The 16,449-nt window shown below is 43.3% G+C and overlaps 1 protein-coding gene across 4 annotated transcripts in view; it reads left to right on the top strand.

Annotated features, from left to right (window-relative positions):
* Positions 1 to 443: 443 nt before the first annotated feature.
* Positions 444 to 16,449, top strand: part of DCX (doublecortin) — a 111,589-nt gene continuing 95,583 nt past the window's right edge. For all 4 annotated transcript variants that reach the window (XM_075132501.1, XM_075132502.1, XM_075132503.1 and 1 more), the window contains exons 1-2: positions 444 to 551; positions 2,102 to 2,492. In XM_075132501.1, coding sequence (XP_074988602.1) covers positions 2,129 to 2,492 — 364 coding nt within the window. In that variant the 5' untranslated portion in view covers positions 444 to 551; positions 2,102 to 2,128. The remainder of the gene's footprint in view (positions 552 to 2,101; positions 2,493 to 16,449) is intronic.

The raw sequence follows: 16,449 nt of genomic DNA on the forward strand, positions 1-16,449 counted from the left end.
CATTAGAGAAGAATCAGGCTCCTCTGCCTATTGTCAACTCTGCCTTTCTTTTCCTTACTTTCTTGACACAAAAGTCCAAACTGGTTGCACATTATAGGATTGCAGCCATTCCCGCCCTGCAACTGAAACCCTATAAGACTGCTACATAACCCTAAGTGCATTTTTTTTTCCAAATTGGGGCTAGATGATTTGTGCTTTCCAGATGATTAGATCATATGAAGTCAATGGGAGCTTTGCCTAAAAATGCAGAGGGCAATGACTTCAAGATTTGTCCCATTAACTCCACCCCACCCCTGCTATTAATGTAACCAGAACTGGAATGAATCTGTTCTTTTTGTTTATAATACAGATTAAACTTTAAACTGATAATTGATCATCAGGGTGAAAAACACTGAGGCAAAGTTACCATTTCAGGGGTCCACAAGGCACTAGGACCTAGGAGAAGTCTCATCCACCCTGGCAGGAATTTCTTGCTTGGAGCTCAGACAACAAAGGCAGAGTGAGACTGGTTTTCTTTCTCTCAGCATCTCCACCCTACGAGCTGAAAACCGGTGAGTAGCGCTTTAGAGTGATTTCCATGCAGAAAGTAACAGATGTCACATACAAAGGGAAAAGAGAAACCTCTTTCTTTTTGTACATTACAGCATCTGCGGTTTCCAAAAAACCTTAAAACCTCTGATTCATGTTTAAAGTTGCTTGCATATTTCATTGTTTTATGCATGACATTAAAATACATATCTCACAATCTGTACTGCTGAAAAAATATGTGCAACTCGCTGTTTATGTAAAAACTGCCTGCAAAACCCGCTACTGCTTTGCTACATGTTAGAGACAATAAGATCTTCCCTGGGTCATGGTGAAATTGTAAAATACTGAAAAAGGGACTGGCTCCCAAAAATCTGATGGGTGGGAGAATGATAGCAACAGTTTTTCCTAGGGTTTGTACCTGATTGCTGAGCCATTGGATTTTAATCCCATTCCTGTTTTGTATGAACACACTGTTACCATATGTGAGTTGCATATTAATAGTTTTGCCCAGAGTGACAGCTTTGCAAGGTTTCCCATTTTATAGGGTTGGGGTTTGTTCTTTTGGTACTAAGTTCAGTTTAAAGAGAACACAAAAATCACTGATCATTGGGTTTGATCTCCAACTCAGCGCAATCTCTGTATTTTGCCCATAAAACTGCCTCTCTCTTTCCCACTGTAATACATTACAGATCAGAACAATGAAAGGTGTGCTTGCCATGGTGTGATGTGAATACTTTGACAGGGACAATTTCCACAATTAAATCACTTCCTTAAGGGTAGGGAGAATAAAACAACAAACAAAAAGACCCAATTTTTTTTCTTCCTATTACCAGAAACAAACCTAGGAAGAGTTCGTGAATTGACAATTGTTTATCGAACTCTCATTTCAATGAAAAAATTTTCAGTCATTTCTTCTTGGAAATGTAGGATGGTGTCAGAAAGTGATTGATGGGGTGGGAGGGGGCAGCTGGGTGGGGGGAGTTTAGTATCTGGTTGCTAGCCTTTATTGAACAGACTGTCACAAAGAAACTGGCTACTCCCATGTAACCGTTCTTTCGTAAATACCAGTTTATTCTCATTTTAAACATTCAGATACTCTTGCTCCTTCTGCAAATCTACAGATTGAAACCTACCTCATTGGGATCTGCTTGTTCTCTGCTGCCAGGGAAAGTCTCCCAAGGCTCAGGAGGTTTAATTAATTGCCAGCCTTTGTTGTTTGGGTGGGAATTTTGTTTTTTTGTTTGTAATTTTCATGCATCAGCCCAAAGTCTCAATTCACTACACTTCAAAACTGCATAGAACTTAAATGTGCTAAAACCAGGCTGCTATTTAAAAACACATTTCCCTCCCTGCAATGGGTGGATCATTTCCAAAAATGCCCCTACCTCCTCCAGCCCCAGAATTGATATGAAGCTAGATCAGGGTAGGACATGGGTCACTTTGAATATAAACTGCTTCTGTTCATTCAAAGAAAAGCCAAGGTCTTGTGGGTATGTAATTTCTGTCTGGATTTGGGGCTCGATCAGTCTAATATCTCATATGCATTCCTTCCTCCCCATTCCCCTCCACTCAGCTTCAGATCTTTAGGGTTCACCAAACTATGGAACTTGATTTTGGACACTTTGACGAAAGAGATAAGACGTCCAGAAACATGCGAGGCTCACGTATGAATGGATTGCCCAGCCCCACTCACAGTGCTCACTGTAGCTTCTACCGAACCAGGACCTTACAGGCACTGAGTAATGAGAAGAAAGCAAAGAAGGTGCGTTTCTATCGCAATGGGGACCGCTACTTCAAGGGGATTGTGTATGCCGTGTCCTCCGACCGCTTCCGAAGCTTTGATGCTTTGCTGGCTGACCTGACCCGTTCTCTGTCTGATAACATTAACCTGCCTCAGGGAGTTCGCTACATCTACACCATCGATGGGACCAGAAAGATTGGGAGCATGGATGAACTGGAAGAAGGTAATTAGCATGATATGCTGATGGCTTTATGGTGCAGTGAGGAGGGGTTTGGGGAGGGGAAATTAATCTGCACCATTCAGATGTGACTCTAAGGTCACATTTCTTTGGCATTCAATAGATGATACTGTCATGTCCGCTGTATTGTGTATCTATTGAATGCCTACCCAGAGCTTTGGGGAGGTGACTGTAGGCAGTTTTATTGCTCTAAAAAAATAAAATAAAAAATACAAATACAAAGATGAGGCAATTGGATATAAAATGTGTGTGTGTCTGTCTGAAGGGAGTGTACCTGCCTGTCTGCTTGAGAGGTGTGGAGGATGGTGGGGGAGTCTCTGGAGGGATGATTCGGTAAATATGTACATAGGGATAGGCATGTCTGTAGGGGTGTGTCTGAGTGGGGGGAGCTGGGTCTGTAGGGGCATGTCTGTGCATTGGGGGGATGTGTGCCGTGTGTCTCTAGGGGCGAGCCTCTGCATTGAGGGGGATGTATGCAGTGTGTCTGTGCAGTGGCAAAATGTGAGCAGTGTGTCTGTGTGTTGGGGAGGCATGTCTGCGCAGTGTATGTAGGGGCGTGTGTGTGCAATGGGAAGGATGTACGCAGTGTCTGTAGGGGCATGTCTGTGGGTTGGCAGTGTGTGTGCGCAGTATCTAGGGGCATGTCTGTAAATTAGGTGGGTGTGCGCACGTTGGGGCGGATGTGTGCAGTGTCTGTAGGAGCGTGTCTACGCACTGGGGGGATGTGTACAGTGTCTGTAAGGCGTGTGTGTGCAATGGGAGGGATGTGTGCAGTGTCTGTAAGGTGTGTCTGCGCAGTGGGGGGATGTGTGCAGTGTCTGTAGGAGCGTGTCTGCGCAGTGGGGGGATGTGTACAGTGTCTGTAAGGCGTGTGTGTGCAATGGGAGGGATGTGTGCAGTGTCTGTAGAGGCGTGTCTGCTCAGTGGGGGGATGTGCGCAGTGTCTGTAGGGGCGTGTCTGCGCAGTGGGGGGATGTGTGCAGTGTCTGTAAGGTGTGTCTGCGCAGTGGGGGGATGTGTGCAGTGTCTGTAGGAGCGTGTCTGCGCAGTGGGGGGATGTGCGCAGTGTCTGTAGGGGCGTATCTGTGCAGTGGGGCGGATGTGCGCAGTGTCTGTAAGGCGTGTGTGTGCAATGGGAGGGATGTGCGCAGTGTCTGTAGGGGCGTGTCTGCGCAGTGGGGGGATGTGTGCAGTGTCTGTAGGAGCGTGTCTGCACAGTGGGGGGATATGCGCAGTGTCTGTTAGGGTGTGTCTGCACAGTGGGGGGATGTGTGCAGTGTCTGTAGGGGCGTGTCTGCACAGTGGGGGGATGTGCACAGTGTTGGGGCATGTCTGCACAGTGGGGGGATATGCGCAGTGTCTGTTAGGGTGTGTCTGCACAGTGGGGGGATGTGTGCAGTGTCTGTAGGGGCGTGTCTGTGCGTTGGGGGATGTGCGCAGTGTCTGTAGGGTCATGTCTCTGGGCTGAGGGGGATGTGCGCCGTATGTTTGCAGGTGTGTGTCTCTGCACTGAGGAGGATGTGCGCCATGTGTTTATAGGGGCGTGTCTGTGGATTGTGGGGTGTGTGGACAGTGTGTCTGTAGGGGTGTGTCTGTGGGTCGGGGTGTGTGTGGACAGCATTTGTGTAGTGTGTGTATCTGTGCAAGAATGTGTCCATGGACACTAACGGCTATTTTAGTGGTCCATGGTAGGCCTTGGTGCCTGTTTGTGTGTCAGTTATCTATGGAATTGTTGGAATTGCAGACTATTCCAAACTGTTTCCAAAACTGAGATTCAGGATGAAACCTGGTCAACTCAGAACTTGGGCAGGTTGTTCAGTTTGCTCTCAGTACACCGGAGTTATTTTGGCCCCATGAGTTATCTCTGACCCAATGGCTGCCATCTTGAATGATGTCACACTCTGGAGACAAAGCCGCCTGGAGTCAAGACAGGAAATAATATCATTACATGGTCAGAGCTTTATTTCAGTCCCAGGAGCAATGCCATGGAGAGGGGGCGAGGGGTGTCTGCAGGTGACGTAGTTGTGTATAATGAATGAAGAGCACACCCACAGTAGTTCTTGTGCTCTCTTCTCAATTAGAAATTCAGACACTTGGTTCTTTCTTTTCTGGATTCACCGAGTTGAAGCTATTTTGATATTGTTAGGAAGCATGTTGGCTGGCATTTTCATTCAAACAGACCTTCTGGCTCATTTGATGAGACTATAGGAAAGTCACGAGGCCCCTTCCTTTTATTAGGAAACAACAGATTTTAATGAATAAGACACTGGCCTGCACATTAGGAAGAGGTTGGTTCTGTGCTGAGCTTTCCCTGTGATTCATTGTGGGACCTTTTGGAAGGCGCTACCCCCCACACCCTGCATCTGAATTTTATTTATTGTAACTCTCCCATTTTCAATAATAGCTACATAAAAAGGAAACTTCACATTTCCTGTTCCGTTGGTTTCTCTCTTACGTGTCCTGTTTCTGCAGTGGAGTAGAAGCAAATATCCCTGCCTTTTAATTTTTTTAAATCATTTTGTATGGTCTTCACTGTGCTGCAAGCAGGAATGTTACCCAGCTCCTGGAAAAGTGTTTGTTTAACTGATTAGGTTACAGCAGGGGGTGCTGACAGTTTGGCTTTGATGTGTCACACCAAAATGGCAAGAAAAAAGATTTAGCTTCTGACGTGAATTTGAAAAACAAGTATTTATTTCAAATGTGGTTGGCAGAGTCGCACTACAGAACCTCAGCCAATGTACACATGTATCTGAATGGAATGAAAACAAAGAAATCCCCATTCCAATGAATAAAAATGTAAAGTTAATAGCCTAATGCCTTTACCAACTACTCCATGATAACAATGTTCCCATATCACTATGGATAGCTGCTTGCAGAGCACCAAACAGAAAGAGAAAGAGACCTTAATGGGTTATAATTTATATTACAGCAGCTGTAATTACCGTGTAGTTACATTGGAACAGGACTATAATTTTTCACATAATCATTGCAGTTCATAGATTCATAGATATTTAGGTCAGAAGGGACCATTATGATCATCTAGTCTGACCTCCTGCACAACGCAGGCCACAGAATTTCACCCACCACTCCTACAAAAAAAACCTCACACCTATATCTGTGCTATTGAAGTCCTCAAATCGTAGTTTAAAGGCTTCAAGGAGCAGAGAATCCTCCAGCAAGCAGTTAACCTCTTGCTTATAAGATTGCATGCTAGCACATGTAGGGAAAAAACCAAAATGTCAGTAAAGGGATAAAAATTATTCAATCATATAATTAACCTTTTATATTAATGGTAACTACATATATCAAAAAGAATAATTGGAATGTAATGCAAGCATAATTACAGTCATTGTTTTATAAAGCATAACCTTCAATACTGCAACTAGAACCTGAAAAAGGTAGTTATAAAAGAGAGACTGATCTCCATAGACTTTGCTTTTGTCATAAATACTGAATAACTGAAATTAGTATTAAGTGTTACATTCTGCATTTTGGATGATAACATCTGTATCATGGAAGGCTGTTCTGTGAACAGGGGGTATCAGGGTATCGTAAATACATTCTTTCTAGGATGCAGGGTCACATTAAGCAATGCTGAACTAACCAGTCTGGCAGCAATCTTGGTCTTGTGCCACCTGATGAACAGAAAGAAGGTTGGACGTATTAGCAGTAAGTGGAACTTGGAAGCAATTGTAGTGTTGGGTCTCACTAAATGTTTCTTCCAAGTAGAGCGGGAAAGTTGTGACCTTCCTGTTAAAATACCCCCCAATGATATCAGCAAGCGCATCACATTACTGGCTCGTGTTCAGTTTGTGATTCACTATAACCCCCAGATCCATTTCTGCAGTACTACTGACTACCTATTTATTCTCCATTTTCTGTTTCTGCATTTGATTTTTCTTTCCTAAGTGTAGTACTTCACTTGTCTTTATTGAATTTCACCATGTAGATTTCAGACCATTTCTCCAATTTTTCAGGGTCATTTTGAATTCTAATCCCGAGCTCCATAGTGCTTGCAACCTTTCCCAGCTTGGTGTCATCTGCAAATTTTAACAAGCTTACTCTCCATTCCATTATCCAAGTCGTTAATGAAAATGTTGAACAGTACTGGACCCAGGAAAGACCCCGGAGGACTCCCCTAGATACATCCTCCAAGTCTGAAAACAAACCATTGATAACTATTCTTTGAGTAAGGTCTTTCAACGAGTTATGCACCCATCTTATAGTAGTATCCTCTAAATCAGTGGTTCTCCATTGGGGGTTTGCAGAGGTCTTCCAGGGGGTACATCAACTCATTTAGATATTTGCCTAGTTTTACAGCAGGCTACAGAAAAAGCACTAGTGAAGTCAGTACAAACTAAAATCTCATACAATGACTTGTTTATACTGTACTGAAATGTAAGTACAATATTTATAGTCAAATTGATTTATTTTATAATTATATGATAAAGGTGAGAAAGCAATTGTTCAGTAACAGTGTGCTGTGATACTTTTGTATTTTTATGCCTGATTTTGTAAGCAAGTAGTTTTTAAGTGAGGTGAAACTTGGGAGTACACAGGACAAATCAGATTCCTGAAAGGGTACAGTAGTCTGGAAAGGTTGAGAGTCACTGCTCTAAACCACATTTCCTTAAATTTGCTTATGAGAATTTAATGTAGGACTGTGTCAAAAACCTTACTAAAATAAAGATATATCACATCTACTACTTCCTCCCCTATCCAGTAGGCCAGTAACTCTGTCAAAGAAGGGAGTTAGGTTGGTCTGACATGATTTGTTCTTGACAAATTTGTGCTGGCTATTACTTATTAACATATTATCCCTTAGGTGCTTACATATTGATTGTTTAATAATTTGTTCCAGATGTTGAAGTTAGGCTGATTGGTTTATAATTTCCCGAGTCCCCCTTTTAAAGATAGGTACTATGTTTGCCCTTCTCCAGTCCTCTGGGACCTCACCTGTCCTCCCTGAGTTCTTGAAGATAATCACTAACAGTTCCAAAATTGCTTCAGTTAGTTCCTTAAGTACCATAAGGGTGAATTTCGTCAGGCCCTGCCAACTGTAATACATCTAAGTTATCTAAATATTCTTTAACCAGTACCTTCTCTATTATGGCTTGTTTTTCTTCCCCGTTTATTGTTAATATTAATTTTGTTAAGCATCTGTCATAATTAACCTTTATAATGTAGACAAGCAAAATAGGCATTAAACATATCAACCTTCTTGATATAATCAGTTATTAATAGGGCCCTACCAAATTCATGGCCATGAAAAATGCGTCACGGACCATGAAATCTGGTTTTTTATGTGATCTTACCCTATACACATTTCAAGGGGCAGTCAGGGTTTCTCATATTGGGAGTCCTGATCCAAAAGGGAGTTGCAGGGAGATTGTAAGGTTATTTTAGGGGGCTTGTGGCATTGCCACCCTTACTTCTGCGCTGCCTTCAGAGCTGGGCAGCTAGAGAGCAGTGGCTGTTGGCCGAGCGCCCAGCTCCGAAGGCAGCGCCCTGCCAGCAGCAGCGCAGAAGTAAGGATGGCAATGCCATACCATGCCCGCCTTACTTCTGCGCTGCTGCCTTCAGAGTGGGGTGGCCAGAGAGCAGTGGCTGCCGACTGAGGGCCCAGCTCTGCAGGCAGCAGCGCAGAAGTAAGGCTGGCAATACCGTACCATGTCATCCTTACTTCTGTGCTGCTGCGAGCAGCGGCGCTGCCTTCAGAGCTGGGCTCCCGGTCAGCAGCAGCTGCTCTCCAGCTGCCCAGCTCTGAAGGCAGTGCCGCCATCAGCAGCAGCGCAGAAGTAAGTAGTACCACCCCTCCTCCCCCGACAATAACCTTGCCCCTCCCCACAACTCCTTTTTGGGTCAGGACCCCTATAATTACAACACCATAACATTTCAGATTTAAATAACTGAAATCATGAAATTTATGATTTTTAAAATCCTGTGACCATGAAATTGACCAAAATGGACTATGAATTTGGTAGGGCCCTAGTTATTAGCTCTCCTTCCCCATGAAATAGTAGACCAACACTTTCCTTTGTCTTTCTCTTGCTCCTAATGTATTTATAGAGCCTCCTTTGACTCCAGATTTCTTACCATACCAAACCCAAGATCTTCAGCCTCACCTTGAAAGTCTGCCATAACGATTCCCCAAAATGGGCTCATTTTCTGCCTCTCCCCATGTTCTTCCTTGCCCTTAAACCTCCTTCTGTCTCCTTTCCCACTTGTAGCTTTGTGCCTCTTGTCATGCTGCCTACTGGGCCTGGAGCGTTCTGCTGTGGTCTTCCAACTGCCCTCTCTTCTCCAAATTTCTCTTTAAAAATCACTTCCTCAAGCAATCCTCCCCATTTCTTTCCATCCATAATCCTCACACGCTCTTCTCCTCAACTGTTCCCCTATGTCTTGGCTTCATGTCTTCTATTTCTTGTTTCCATTCTAAACTCCTTAGTACAGGGAATATATCTTCATCTACATTTGTTAAGCACTGGGTAAAGTTATGGTGCTACTGAATATAAATGATAATTATTGTTAATTAATAAATAATCCACACTTTGGGATACACAAATATAACTGCAGGTTTCAGTCAGTGAGCCTTCATTTTGACTAGTGAGTGGAGCAATTGTTTTTCCTTCACAAGTATGTCAGTGTGGGTCAGCTTGTAGCTACTTTCTGTGTCTAGCCAGATAGTGGTGGGCTCAAGCCCACATGTGGGTTTGGTTTCATACCCATTGCTGAGACTCAAAGAAGCACTCAGTTTTCTGCACTGTTACGGGTGTTTCAGGTGACCTATTAAACTGAGGTCCCTTTCTGACCATCTTTAGTGGCTGTCCAGGTAGAAGATAAATGGCTCTTTTGTAAAAAGAATAGGGGATAACCCTGGTGGTCTGGCCAACATCCCGTCTTACATTAAAATAGAGTCTGGGGCATTTATCTATCTAAAGCTACTGCCTTTGCCTATATTTAATAGTACTACCAAGATTCAACTCTATGCTTTGTGCAGTGGGATACCTTGATTATGAAAGGTGTTAAATAACACTATTCTATAGTTCTTTCTGAAGAACTGTAGTTATTGTGCAAACAGCTCACATTGTCATCAGAAGTCCTGCTAGAATCTGATTGTCTCTAATATCTCTACAATATAGTTCACTTCCTTGGTCTGTTATGAGCATCCATTTTCTACTGGGCGCATTAAAGTGAGATGCTATTTTCTTGGCTCCCAAGCTCAGGCATTGATTAATCTTTTTTTTAACCTTTGAAAGGAGGGGCTGAGTTTGGATAGAAGCTGAGTTAACCTCAGTGCAGTGGGGATTGTTTCATTCTGAAAAGGCTACTGCCACTTCTCCTGAGGTGGTCTAATCCCCATTGTACTGATGCTGTATATTAAAGCAGTGCCTCAAGGCATCAAGCACATTGGGCACCCCACTGTGGTAGGCACTGTACAAATACATAGGAAGAGACAGTTCCTGCCCATATTGTTTACAATCTATATAGATAATGAGTGGGAAAAAGGGAATATTCTGATCCCTTATTATACAGCTGGGGAACTGAGGTGTGGAGAGATTCAGAGCATGCCCAGGATAACCTAGGAAGTCTGTGGCAGAGCTGGGGACTGAACCCAGATCTCCTGATTTCCTATCCAGTGCCTTCGTTTTTTGCTGAGCCTTCCTTCCCTTGGAAAGTGGTCTGTCCTTGTCTGATTCATGGTTTGGGTTAGGCTGCATTGTTTGATGGTAGATAATTCACCTACCCTAGTACTTAGACCTAGGCTTCATGCTGCTTCTGGTCAGAAGCTGGTTTCATTTGCATAAAAGATCCCTGGGTGACTTTGGCTAGAGTTTGAATATGTGCACCAGCTGAAAACTTAGCGCAAGTTAAACATGATGAGAGCTGGGGAGATGGTAAATGCAGATTGTAGGTTGGCTAGGATTTGAGGAGAACAACTTTTAAGAGAAATTAAGTATGTGCCTGCCGCAAAACTTCCCTTCTCTTTTGGGCTTAGCACACTTAGCTGCCCCATCTTAGGTATATAACCTTTGAATGCCTATGTTCTAGCCGAATGCACTAACACAAAGCTCCTAACGTCCTGCTGCTGCCTGAACGAACATCCAAAGGGTTAATGCTAGTGGTCCATACCCCAGAACAACAATTTGAAATCAGGCAGGCACCAGCATAAACATTTTAAGAGTCTGAATGGGATTTCTGCTGGTCTGATCTGGTTTCATTACAGAGAAATTCTTGGGGTACATAGCTGATTTTAGGAAATATATGCAAACCATTTCAGGCCATAATATGCTGGGAAGATCCCCTACTAATGCCTGACCAGGATTTTGAAGTGATCAAAGGGGAGACTCCCTTCCAGAGAAAGCGTGTTATGTTTTACAAAGAGCCTAGCGCATGCTAGAACAGAGGGTGTGTTAGTAGGTGTGTTGAAATGCCCTGTGTGGTGTGTGTGCATTTTACTTAGTGCAGTAAACATTAATATTCAATTAATTGAAGGAGGTTTCTCTACCTTTGGAACTATTGTACATGGCTGGTGTCCTGGAAAAAAACCACCCTTGTGTGGGTACTTACATTCTGATAACTAAAATTACTTCTGCATTTCAAAGGAATTGTTTTTCACTGTTGCTGACACAAAATGACTACTGAGTCCCATCCCAAAGTTGGCATGGTGAGTGCCCTCTGTGTATATAGGATGTAAACCACCTTGCGGTCTTGTGGTATGAAAGGCAGAGTGGGAACATATCATTTTTCTTTAATATAATTGCCTTATTTTACAAGCCAGATCAGTAAGCTCCTCTCACTCCTAAACTGCAGACTCTTGTGGGAGAATCTAGAAAAAAATTCACCGTAAAATTCCATTTTTTAAAGGTGCCTTTTGCAAGTAATTCTAAGGCACTGGAGAAGTCTTCAGGACAACAGAAAATCCCACCTCGTACCTGAGATGGCACGAAACCCGGTGGTTGAATCTGAGCAGCCAATCCAGCATAATACAGAGGCGCTCCAGCAAGGTGCTGAGTCTAATTCCCATTGAAGGCAGAAATCACCAAGAAATGTGAATGTCACCAAGAAAGGTGAATGCAACAAAATGGCTGCTCATCATATCTTAATGGATGTGAGCTCTAGATGCATTACTGAACATGCATTCAGTTCCTGAATGGCAACAGACCCCATCCTGAAAACACATAGGCACATGCATATTCATAATGAATTCAATATGACTTAAACTTTAACACATGTGTGAGCCTTGGCAGGAGTGAGGCCAGGGGGCGGGAGGAAGCTCTCTGCTTTTTGTGTTTGACTGTCAGTACTGTTCTGCGCTCCTCTCCCTCATACCATTTGATAAACTGTGAGTTCCCTCCTCCAAACCACACCGTGGTTGTTGCTGTTATATTCCTTTATGTCTGGGGAAGACCTATACCAGGGATTCTCAAACTTCATTGCACCGCAACCCCCCTTCTGACAGCAAAAATTACTGCACGATCCCTAGAGGGGGGACCAAAGCCTGAGCCCACCCGAGCCCCATAGCCCAGTGTGTGTGTGGCGGAGGGCAAAGCCCCACTGCCCTGTATGGGGAGGAGGGGGGCAAAACTGAAGCCCAAGAGCTTTAGCCCCAGGCAGAGTGCCTGTAACGTGAGCCCCACCAACGTGGGGCTCAGGCTTCAGCTTTGGCCCCGGGCCCCAGTAAGTCTGAGCCAGCCCTGGGGACCCCATTAAAATGGGGTCATGACCCACTTTGGGGTCCCAACCCACAGTTTGAGAACCAGTGTCCTATACCTTGACCTCTCATTAGCTACTTAATAGACGTGTGGGTGGAGAAATATCCATTGCCCATGGAAGAAGACCTCATTTGGTCTCTCCTGGACAATGCTTTGGTTCTGGAGGTATTACCTCTTTGTGCTTGGAGGGTTCTTATGTTCCCTGAGATGTCTGCCCATTCCTTCTATGGCCCTGATACGCAAGTCATTTGTTCTTGTTTGTTGTTGTTCTGTACCAAATAATAAATCCACAGTAATAGAACTGTGTTTTAACAGATTTGATAGATTGCTGCAAAAATGCCTCCAAGTGGCACATGACAAAAGAGAAGGAAGAGTTTTTAAAAAGGAATGACCCTTGTGAGGAACTTCATAATAATAATTGGCAACTCAGAGGCCATAAAATATGAGAGATTGGGACATACATAAAATGAATCCAGGATTTAAAATAACAAACAAAGAGATCCTCTTCCACATTGCGGTTAAATTTGTGGCTCCAGGAAGAGAGGGGATGATTTTTCATACAGACCTACTACTACACCTCAGTCATTCTCTGCAACACTTCTGCTTCTCTTCTGAATGTTGGTTTCTCCTGAGAGCAAGCTGCCAGTCAAAGAAAATTGCTGGCTGGCTTTGTGATGTGAACAAAAATATTCACTAGGGGCTAGGTAGAAAGTACAAAACTTACTGTGGTTTCTACATGCGACCCATCAGCATAATTTGAAAGGCTAGTGTGTGAAACTACTAGACTGTCTAGCCCTGCAACATCCCCGCATTAAGGCCTAGTAAAGGAATATTACCTTCACTCCACCAGAGTGTTATAAATATACTAGACAACTAGGTAGCATAGTGAGACATTTCAAATATTTCTCCTGGAGCAAATGTAACAGTTACATTCCAGCCAACACAACAATAAGCGCTGATATTTTTTTTTAAATGTGGAACTTATTCATGAAAAAATGTTCTCTTTAAGGTCCTGTGTATTTATAGAACACAGTGCAAGCATGTATTTTGCTTTTCTATATCCTCTTTTATTCCAGCACCCCGAAAGCATTATGTGAACATTAATGATTTAAGCCTAGTGTGGTAGATATTACTCTCCCCATTTCACAGATATGGAAACTGAGACATAAGATCAGTTAAGTGACTTGCTGAAGATCACATAGGAGCCCTGTGGCAGAAATAGAAATAGAACCCAGATCTTCTGATTTCCAGGCCTGTGATTATATACAAGACCTTCCTTCCTCGCTATAGAATGTAAATATTATATTTCAGGGATGGGCAACATTAAAATAGTAGAGGAACCCCAAAACCACTAAACCCTTTGGCAGGCCAGGGAGTGTGATGCATGTGGGAGGTCAGAGGGGTCAAGTCCTGTTCCCAGAGGGTGTGACTGGAGGTGGAAGGAGTTGGGTCCTGGCCCTGGGAGAGGTGCTGCAGGGGGAGAATCGGGTACTGTACCTGGGAGGGGTGATGCAGGGGTGGATTGAATGGGGAGAGTCGGGTCTGTAGGGTGATGTAACTCGTACACAGGTGGGGGCGGGGGTTGGAGAACCTGTCCTCCACTTACCCTGTAGTGATGGCTCAAGTACGGGGCTGGGTCTAGCTCCCTGCTCTAGCCCACTGGTTCTCATCCCAGTATCTTGTGATGCCCATGTTCAGGCTGGTGATGCCCTGCCCCTTTCCTGGCCCTTGTGCTGCTGAATTTCCTGCTCTGAGCCAGGTTATGTCAGGCCAAATAAAATGATCTAGCAGTCTACCTGCAGCCCCTGAGCTGCCTGTTGCCCATCCCTGTTATATGTCTGTTGTTTGACCTCGTGATTATGAGCATTGGAAGGCTCAGGGTTCTAACAGGGGTTGTCTCTCACTGCGTAAGTCAGACAGCCCTTGCAGTGCTTAAGCCACAGAACCAGCTATGCAGCTAGATAAAGGCAGGACCCCCCTGAACACCAGCTGCTGCTGAGCTGAAACAGATAGATAAACTGCAGCTTATCATTTATTAATCAGAAAGACCTAGGATTAGGTGCTGCTGAAAGATGATCAATATCTCCAGTGGGAATTCTTCATAATAGCAAAGCATTGTGTGATGTCTTTATACTTCTGCTAGGTCCAATGGAAGAAATATAAGGAATTATGAAGCCTCAACTATAGATGAAATGTCTGTGATTGAGGGATCCTGGTGACAGCATAAATGCATTGCACACAGGTCCATGTGGTTTGAACACCATAATGGGATTGCAGCCGTAATGTAAATCCCTGGGGTACTTTATTTGATCAAATGCATAGTTAAAAAAAATCAAATAATCATCCCAAGTCTTGTGTCTTTCTTCCACTGTGTCTGACTCTATGCTGGGGTGTTTTGTCATTACTTCCCATCTCTTGTTCACTTACAATTCTGGTCTTCTCCTTCCTCCCAGCTTGACCTTTTGCATAGCATTATTATTATTTTATATTAAATACTGCATCATGAATGTGCACCGTACTTCACAGGCAATTTGAATACAAGGTCCCTGCTCCCATGGAGCTAAGTGTCTAAAATAATTTTTAGCCATTTACGTCGAAAAGGAACAGAGTAAGATTTATATTATGTATCTTTTCTATCTCTTTCTTATTGTGCCATCACACACTGAGCAGGAATAAGAATGTAAACACTAAACACTCATTTGTTCTAAGCCTATTAGAGTCTTCCATGTATTATAAAGCTATTAGTGTTCTTGCCATATGTTATATGAAGGAAGCTTGTTTGTGCCTGTAATGTAGGCAGAGAAGGACAAATATAAAGACACTGTGGACCTGATTCTTTGCTGTCTTCCACCTTGTGTAATCCTGGCTGCTGCATTCAGTTTGCACAGGTGAGGTGTAAAACGCTACCCCTGGTGAAAGTGAATGGAGAATTTTGATTTGGTAGCATCTGACATCCACTTTGCACAGGTGTAAACGTTGACACAAGGTTTCAAGCAATGGAGAATCAGGCCCCGTGTCTTTTCACAGAGAAAAGGTACCATGATGAATTGTTTGTGTACGTCCTGTGGCTGTAGCTCGTCACAGATAGTATGCAAGAAAACCCAACCCGTCCACTGACAGGGAGAACAGTTCCTTAAAGGATAGTCTATCTAGTCCAAACTAAATTCAAGTCAGAATGTTGTGATAGGTTTGAAATAGAAACACAGCAAAATTCCACCCAAAGCCTGCAAGATTATCCTAACAAAACCCCACAGATCCATAAGATCCTCTGGACTCCTGGGCAATCCACTGAATTTCTATGAAATTCATATCAAATGGAGAAAGACTTGTTACATTATCTTATCCCTTACTTTACCCACTGCAGAATTGTTTCTCGCAATGGATTCTCAAGTGCTTTCTACAGCCTCGTCTGAAACGACTCAGGTAACTGAACTTCCGCCACTCCCACAGTCTGTGCACCAGCAATAAATCACACAAATCCCTAGGGTCCCGCAGATTTTCACCAAAACAAAATGTTACAAATCCCCCAGTGCTCAGGTACACTGGAGATGAGCATGATGTAAAACCCAGGATAGGAAGGATTCCACTTATCTGATTGCAAACGGAAAGTTTGAAACTAATTTTGAAATGGTGATTTTTTTTGTGTTCAACATTATGTGGCTTAAACGCAAATGTAACCTTCTAACGTTTCACCTATGGCTACTAAGCATGAGCTTGGATTTGTGTAGTACAGAAAATGTGTAATATTTAAGTGAGCTATAGCATTGAGTGTAGCATTTAAAAACAATTACTTCCAGGTCTTATTTCTTCTGTTGAATCAATGAAAGTACAATAAAACTTGTGTGCTATGCCTGCTAGTTTCATCAGCATAATGATCCTTGAATTTGGTTCCACTAAAGATTCTTCGGAACTAGATTGTCACCATTTTTCAGACATGATGCAAGACACAGCTTTTCGATCAATGTTGGTATCCTCTTGGTAATTGGGGCCAGATTCACACAGGTATTTAAGTGCCTACAGATGCAGATAGGCACCTAGTGGGATTCACAAAAGTGACTTCTTGTGGTTTTCAATGGGAGAAAGGTGCCCAAACCCCTTGGGCATCTAAGGGGATTCATAAAAGTGTCTATCAGCATCTTAAAGTGCCTAAATACCTTTGTGAATTTGGCTCTTGGTCACTGGATTGTAATCCACTAGTTTCTGTTTATTTTAAGGGGTAGTTTATT

Source organism: Caretta caretta, chromosome 9, assembly GCF_965140235.1.
Source record: "Caretta caretta isolate rCarCar2 chromosome 9, rCarCar1.hap1, whole genome shotgun sequence".
Taxonomy (NCBI): domain Eukaryota; kingdom Metazoa; phylum Chordata; order Testudines; family Cheloniidae; genus Caretta; species Caretta caretta.